The sequence below is a fragment of the Tinamus guttatus genome, unplaced genomic scaffold (assembly GCF_059628265.1).
Source record: "Tinamus guttatus ecotype Peru unplaced genomic scaffold, ASM5962826v1 Tinamus_guttatus_pri_ptg000336l, whole genome shotgun sequence".
In the NCBI taxonomy this organism is placed as follows: Eukaryota; Metazoa; Chordata; class Aves; order Tinamiformes; family Tinamidae; genus Tinamus; species Tinamus guttatus.
The window spans coordinates 980,877-989,215 of NW_028288870.1; the positions used below are offsets into that span (position 1 = coordinate 980,877).

At 43.1% G+C, this 8,339-nt stretch overlaps 1 protein-coding gene across 1 annotated transcript; it reads left to right on the forward strand.

Moving 5' to 3' along the window:
• The first annotated feature begins 254 nt into the window (after window positions 1-254).
• Window positions 255-7,098, forward strand: CCDC28A (coiled-coil domain containing 28A). The gene is made up of 6 exons (XM_088529682.1): window positions 255-368; window positions 959-1,166; window positions 3,447-3,610; window positions 4,672-4,826; window positions 5,386-5,408; window positions 6,374-7,098. Exons 2-6 carry the CDS (start codon window positions 988-990, stop codon window positions 6,426-6,428), a joined length of 576 nt encoding a protein of 191 aa, XP_088385808.1. The 5' UTR covers window positions 255-368; window positions 959-987; the 3' UTR covers window positions 6,429-7,098.
• The last annotated feature ends 1,241 nt before the right edge of the window (window positions 7,099-8,339 follow it).

Consider the following 8,339-nt stretch of genomic DNA (forward strand, 5'->3'; position numbering starts at 1 on the left):
CCCGCTGCGCGCGGCCGGGCGGGGCGGGTCTCCCCACGCATGCGCACAGGGGCGCGCGCACACCGGAGCACCGCGCCTGCGCCCTCCTCCCGGTTCTTGCGCAGCGCTGGGCGCGCAGCCCCGCCCCCTGGGTCGGTCACGTGACCAGCGCCGCCGCGGGGCGGTGCTGCCCGCGGGGGGCTGCGGCGGCCGTTGTGGCCGTTGTGGCCGTTGTGGCCGTTGTGGCCGTTGTGGAGGGTGGGCTGGAGCGCCCCTCTCGGCCGGCGCACAAGCCGGCGGCCGGAGCCTCAGCTCTTTCCTGGCCGCTGCCTTGTGGAAGGCGACGCGCGGTGTCACGAGTCAGCGTGTTAATGAAGCAGCGGCCTAACGTAGGTTCTCCTCGTTAAAGTACCGGGGTCGTTGTTGCAGCTTGTGGCTCTGGAGCCTGCGGCGGTGGGGGAGCGGGAAGGAGGTGCCTTCGGTGGGCGGCTGATAGCGCTGGGGTGTTGCGTGGCTGTGGCGGGTGTTGGCTGTATTTGAGTTTACATTTTGGTTATGGATGTCGTCCCCGAGCTGGGTGGTTTTGCAGTAGTCCTAGCTCAGATAGTTTATGCTTCCTTCTCCCAGTTCCGGGGCAGGTGTTGTGGCAAGGATGAGTTAAACAGCAGATGTGTACCATCATCTTAGTGTTCTGATTGCCCTGTGCGTGAGGAGTCAGTGTTTTGTAGTAATCCATAAGGCACAAAGCTCAGTATAACCGTAGGTGCCATAGGGAGAAGCCAGTGTCCATTGTAATTTCTGGTTCCTTTGCTGATCAGACAGGCGTGGCCTCCTCCTCCTGAAAACTGCACTTTTTGAAGAAATGAGTGACTGCTGATCTTTGAAGAAACAGGGTTCACGTTTCTGTTTGTTTTTCCTTGCTTTTATTATAAATGTGGCTTGTATTGCATGTTTTGTAACTGTATTTCTTCTTTTTTAGAGAACAAGAAATTAGTCTAGATGCAGTAAATGAGGAAAAAGTCAATAGAAATGGAGGAAAGGAAAATCAAGAGGAGGAGCCCCAAGTCTTCCACCGCTCACCCTGCTCAGGTTGCTAATTCTAAGAAAAGCTCAGTGCCCGTCAGTAAAAGTACAGCCTTTTCAAATCCTGCGCCCCAGCCTGCAGTGCAGAAACCAAAGTTAAAACGGTAAGCTCGAGGGCATCTTGCAAGCTCAGTGTTAGAGTCAGGAACCTGCCAATGTAGGACAGACTATTGGATCCAAAGTGATTGGCCCACACAGAATGACAGAATGAAAAAAAAGAAATCCAGATTTGTGAAAATACTTGATGATTTTTTTAACAACTCAGTTTTATTCAACAGAAATAAAAGCTATTTGGTACATGCGTACTCGTCTTGTAAGCTTTATAGTATGTTACACAATGTGCGCCCACACTGATAAAGATTTGGCTGGTGCAGTTGGTGAAGAACAGGATCAAACGTGGCAGAGCTGGTCACTGTAAAATGGCAGGTAGCAGAGCCCTGGATGTACAACCATGAGGAATGAACACAGCATAACTGCAGGGTTGGAACTGCTCACAAGTGGGACAGAAAATGAAGGGCACGAACTGAATGGGATGAGCTAGAATAGGAATTTTCAGCTGTTTTTTGTTTGGGGAGCTATCACTGAGGGCAGCAGTAGCTTCTGGGTATCCTCATGCAGAAAGAGGCATTCAGCTGTTCAGAAAGTGACACTTTGAAGTAGTTTACATTGTTATTAATGCTATATTTCAGTTTGAGGATGTTAATTTTCATGCATGTGGGAAAATGTTTCTTGGCTGTGGCAGAAAAAGCAGATAAATGAGCAGAGAGGGATTTGACTGTGAGCTTTTAGCTGGAGAGGCAGCTGAGTTACTGACCTGTGAGTAACAGCCGAAGATTAAGCACTAAACTGTCGTGCCAAACGCTGACAGAGTATTGGAAAGACCCAGTCCTGGCAGGGTGGAAGTACTGTACATAGCTTCACTGTAAAGCCTTCATGTGCTACTTTTGAGGGAAAAATGCATTGATGTTTTGAGGTGTTTGCAGTTAGTCTAGAGTTTACTCTCTACTTTGTAGAGTTAGGACTAAAAAACATTCTTGAATTCACCATGAGATTATTTCTTGTAGCCCACAATATAGTCTAGAGAGGAAAATGTCCTTTCTTTGAAAATAACTTTTTTTGTTTTAAATTTTGGAGATGGACATTGCTGCATGGGTGCTTAGGGAAGCCAAGGTGTGAGAAAGTGAATGATTTCTAGAACTTTCCAGTCAAGAAATGGAGCTATGCCAGGATGAAGTGTTGTTGTGATACTAGAGTAGGAGTATTTATTTTCACTTTCTCTGCATTTGTGTCTCATGGACTTCAAAATACTGAAAAGTATACTTTATTTTTCATTTGAAAATAAAGGGAGTTACAAGGATACATTCTTAATTAAATAGTTATTTTTGATATATATATATATATATATATATTATAAATTTCAAATGTAAGAAGTTTCTGGAAGTGGTAATATATTGTATTATAAAAACCATAGATACATGAATAGGCAAATTAGGGATGGAAGAAATGCCCTTTTGCCTGCATCTGGTGTTAGGTTTGGATGCAGCCTTGCAGTCCATGCCTGGATGACCCGTAAAGATGGAGTGCAGTAATTCTTGCTGGTAATTATGTGCTTTGTCCCTGTATTGGCTGCGTGTTCCTTTGGGTTTATAATGATTGTTCCGTTTTATACATATAGTTTCCATGGATACATGCTGCTCTGGGTAAAAAATTTTGAGAAAATATCTCTATGATCTAGGAATTCTGATGGTTTTGTGCAGTAGGGTGCCATAGAGATTTTTTTCCTCTATTTGTTCTATAGTTCTGTTAGCCCTGTGTTAGTGTACAGGGAGGAGGTTGGTTTTGGTGATGGCTTAGCAGAATTTGGAGGCTGTTGGAAGGTGAGAAAACTTCTCTGAGGGCAAGGCCATCTTCTCTGTCATCTGGACTCTAATGAGTGGTTTTCCATGCTGGTCCCAGAGTAGACAACGGGAGCGTAGTAGCAGTGGGGGGTTTCTCTCGGGACTGAAGGGGTTTTCACATGCTGTTTGGTTGGTTTTGGAATATATCAGATTCTCACACCCCCTTATTCCTTGCTGGGTCCTTGGTGAATTATTAAGGCAGCTCTTCTCTCCTCAGAGCCTCTACTGATGGGAAAGCAGTTTGCTGGAATCCTTCCTTTTGCAGTGTCAAATTGTCAAGATAGTGATACTGTTCTTTGTATTTAAGACAAACTTGTCATACTTTTTTTTTTAAAAAAATAAAAAGTAGTAATTGAAATAACCATCTTATATTTCCCATTTCATTTTTAGAGTCATCCTACATTTTAAATCTTCAGCAGAAGGGAAAACAGAAAGTAATGTTTTATTTTGTTTTGTTCAATCAATCAATCTGTTTAATTTCTTTAGAGTGATAAAAGAAAAAGCTAAACCTCCAGGAGGGGAACCCAAAGGGGCACAGGCAGCACCAATCCAGCATTCTTTTCTCACAGATGTATCAGATGTCCAAGAAATGGAAAGGGGACTTCTCAGTCTCCTGAATGACTTCCATTCTGGCAAACTTCAAGCATTTGGCAAGTACCTGGGTTATCTTTACGTAATCGTTGCTTTTATGGCTATCTGATGGTAATTTTTGCAAACAAATATGCTGTATGGACAGAGGAACAGTTGGTCACATTGGTCTCTATATGAAATGAAGTTAAGGGTAGCATAGAAGATCTGACTGCATTTTTAAATGGTAACCCTGTTACCTGTGAGCTTGGCTTCAGTGTGAGCTGGTTCAGGCACCATTTCTTGGTGCCTTCCAGCCAACCCAGCTCACTCAGGGCAGTACCTTGCCTTATAGATCCAAGATACTGAGTCTAAAACATTAGTACATATAGTCTAAATGTAGTAAGAAATTATTTTGATCTCTTTTAGTACCTGATTTTGTACCATATTAACCCTAGCGCACTCCCTGTGTCATTGCTGAGAGTCTAAAATCTCAGCAATGACTCTTATAGAATCCAAATTAGGTTGCTTTTTACCAACACAAGTGACTCCTTGGGCCTTAGCATCATATATTTTAATATTGTAAGTGATCTACAGTAGATGGAGGTTTTAAAAAAGCTATGGGAGATTCTGTCGCTTTTTTTTTTCTGTACTCTTTAGAAAGATTTGTATATATTTTTGCAAGCTAAGAGATAGGTCAGCGTGTCACATTAGCTTCAGCTTCTTTTGCAGAATCAAACTGGAAGCTTCTCTGATATAGAAGGTGTCAGAAGAGAGAACCCCAGGAATAATCAAAGAAGGGAGAAGATTTATTATGGTCATACCTACATTTAAAAATACAGGATCCTCTTAATATGAGACAAATTCAGACCATAGCCAGCAACTGTATACTGAAAAAACAGTGTAGTACAATTGGTGGTTATCATTAGATGCAGCACATATTAATTTCGAATGGGTGGGCAGAAACCTCAGCTGTGAAACAGGATGAACTCATGCAGAAAGTAAGGCTGATGTTTAGATTTGCCTTGTCAGGTCGAGTTGTAAGATGTTTTTTTTCTATCTGCTCTGACTTGGCACCTTGGTCTGCTCCTTCAGTTGTCCTTCCCTAAAGCTTTCGGTGTGTCTGTTTGCTGGTGCCTTTCAGGAAACGAGTGCTCCATAGAGCAGATGGAGCACGTGCGGAGCATGCAGGAGAAGCTGGCCCGTCTCAACCTGGAGCTCTACGGGGAGCTGGAGGAGCTCCCTGAAGACAAAAGGAAACTAGCCAGCGACTCCAACTTGGATAGGCTGCTGTCCGATGTGAGTAAAGGGAAGGCCGGAAAACAAGGGACTTTGTCCCCAGAACTGGACCCGGGAAGAAAACACTCCACTGGTTGGGTGGTGCTTCAGCCTACTTTCTGTGGAATTTGCAGTTGAGGAAAACAGCTTTGTTGCCAGCCTTAGTTGCTTCATATTGGTTTGGAGAAAGTGCAGCGCCGTGTGTTTTCCTTCTTTATAGGCTGCTGTTTATTTTGGTGATTATCAGCCCTATATGTAGGGGAGATTCCCCCTAACAAGGAATTTTGGTATTCTAGACACTCAATTTCCCACTTCGTTAGTGTGTTGTTTCTGTAAACAACGAAGTTAACATTTCTTTATTTTTTTTTAAGATTTCCTTAGGTCTAATTTGGTACTTAATTGTTGGTGTAGAATTCAGTGCAAGTTTGCTTTGCTTTTTGTAATTAAAATATTTCTATTTAAGCTAATAATCATTAGATTTTTATCACCATTTTAATATATTTATTTCAGCATATTAGCAAATTGTTGCATTTGACTAACCTAAATACCATTTCTGATTCTTTCTACATTTGTGTTGCAGCTGGAAGAACTGAATTCATCTATGTATCCTTTTTATTAAATACCTATTTATGCCTATTTTGCATTATAATTACTAGTTATAATTGAATTATACTTCACCAGTAACTGTGTCTTCACAGGAGTCAAATCTTTTCCACATTATCCCTTCTTTTTAATTAGTACTGTAGTATATCATGAGCTGTAAGTTTTTTTCCAGCATACAAATGGCTGGATCTTAAACTTTTAGATGCAAGCTGTTTTCCATGGGGCAGTGTATTTAGCTGGTACAGCACTTCAGACAACCTGTTGACACTGGATGGCAGAACCCAGCAGAAACAAATTTTCTTTGAATATATTTTGCTGAGAAACTCTGAGGCAAGCATACATAGCAGTACTCCCTCTTGGCATTCAGAAATGTTCTGTCCCACAGATAAATGACTCCCTTTACTTCTTTTAAGAAAGAAGAAAATAAATGTATGCAGCTGTTCATTATTGGCTCTGCTCAGAATGCTGTGGTAACTTGCCACAGACTGTGGTTGTGTCAGTTATTTTAACTGAGCTTTGGTAACTGAACACGGGTACTTGTAGCCCATCCAGAAGACGAAGCTAAACGTCATGTTTATTTTCTCCGCTGTGCTTCGGGTGAGCTGTGAGTACAGGGGGCAGGAAACACATGCTCAGTCTGCACTGTGGTGTAGCTGCTCCCTGCGGATGGCCAGGCCAGCCTGGAGGGCTGTTGGAGGGCGCAGAGCTCCTGGGAGGGCACGTGGAACCCAGCGGTCATGATAGGAGTCCCCTGGCCTCCTCCTTCATGCCTGGCTTACTGTGGTGGGTGGTGATGCCCGGGGCTCCGTGAGGAGGGTTGGTTTTGAGGTGAATGCAGTGCCGAGCCCAGGCTAGTGTTTCTCTAGTAGCCAGGCTCTTTCCAGAGCAGCAGGCCCCAGTGCAGCAGAGCTTCCCGTAGTGCTGCCATCCCTGTGGAAGCTCCACTCCTTAACGGTTTGCTCCAGACAAAAGCTACATTTAGCAGATGCTCAGGATATTCCAAATGGTACCACAGGCTGAAGGTGCAGCTTTCCTCTTTGGGATTCTCCCAGAAACTTTACTGCTGTTTTTCCTACCCGTGGGATCTAGAGTTTTTATTTTACAAAACAAAGAATCAAAGTGTAAATTTGGGAGTTTATTTTTACACGTTGCTCTTTGAGCACGGCATTATATCAGGACTCACTACCTAGAGATTTTATTATGTTTCTGTGATGCTGTGCTTAATATTATTGCCTTATTTAATAGGAAAAATTGGGGAAACAGGGAAGTACATTTCTTCTGCCTGGTGTTCTTCATATGTCTGAAGTGATATACGTATGGAAGATCACTGGTATTTCTCCAGTTTCGATCGAGGTAGCAGTGTTGCTACCTTTCTGATCTATATGTAGACAATCTACACACTGTCTTCAGTGTGTTTTGCTGACCAGTGATGCTATTGAGTTTTTATTAATTTATTAATAAAAGACACTTTAAGTACACAGTGTGTTTTATTTAGAGAAGTTGCTTTCTCTTCAGCTGTGTTAAGATGTGAACTCTTGCATGGTCTGCAGACTTGATTCTTCCACTGCTCTGAATAATTGTAAAGTGTCACTAAGTCAGAACTATCTTACACGCTTGCAGTTCACGTAATTGGGTTAAGTATTGTGAAAAATCCAAAACTGGATAAGTGCAGTTCCTGTTCAATAAATCAGTAAACAAGTTTCCTTCTCACTTTCTTTATTTTCTAGCAAAACATCCATTACATTAGTGAAACTTTTAGTTATTCCAAGGGTAGGCACAAGAAGAAGCATACAGTAAAGTCTGTGCACTTCTGCTCATAGATTTTCTGCCCACGTAGCGATATATATTTTTCAGTAAGTTGTTGATGGACCAAAGGCTCATAAATCAGGCTGCCAACAAGCAAACACAAACTGGTCCTATCATAGTGAGCGATTAAAAAAAGAGCTGCTAAACTAAAGCCCTGGCATTAGCAGCCAATCCTCTGTTATAAATAATCTGGTATAAATTAGTATTTTTGTGTTAAGAGCCAGAGGAGGGGAAAAAAAAACATATTAGTGTAACCACTGGCTCATTTTAGATGCAGTATTTCAGCACTGGCCCACCAAAATACGCATTTGGTACTAGCTTTACTTTATATGCAGCTTTTAAATAATACGCTCAGATTACCTTCTGTGTATCCTTTCTCTACAACAAGTGAAATCTTTATCCTGCTTCAGAGTTCACTCTCATCATGTGTAAGGTCAGGGCTAAAAGAGGCACCGTGAGAGAAGAAGCTTCTTCAGGCAGGAGCCAGAGCCCTGCGGGCCTTCAGCTCCAGCTCCAAGTCCGCACACGGGAGCAGGTCCCAGAAGGATGATGTGAACAGCAGCGGGCCCTGGCCCCGGCTTCAGCCCCACACACTGACACTCAGCGCTTGGCTCAGCTGCCAGGCCCAGGGCAGTAGCTGAGCGGTGGGATTCCGGGCTCCTTCCTTTGGGGGAGTCTCTAGGGCTTTTACATGCCAGCAGAATTGCCTAGAGCTCCCTAGCTGCTGTTGGAGGCGGAGCCAAAGAGAACTTCAGAGAGGCAGAGAGGATGGTTGTACTCCTCTCAAAATGGAGCCAGGTAATTTCATAAGGTGAAAGTGATGGTGCCAGAAATGCTCCATTTTCTTACAGATTCATTAAACAGAAATTCAGTGATGGTTCTGCTCTGCTGACCAAACAAACCAAAGAAGCTGTTGCCTTGCACTTTAATCACCACTCAAGATCATTTGCACTTTAATCAACCCTCATGCCATCGTGTGGCACCACTCAAGCTACGTACGTTAATCTCTTCTTTCCATACGCAAACACTGAGTTCTGAGATTGCTTAGCATTGCTAGTACAGAACGTGTTTCAGCATGTATGACAAGAAATCCATTGGCTTTTATAAGTAATTAAATTTGCTGTC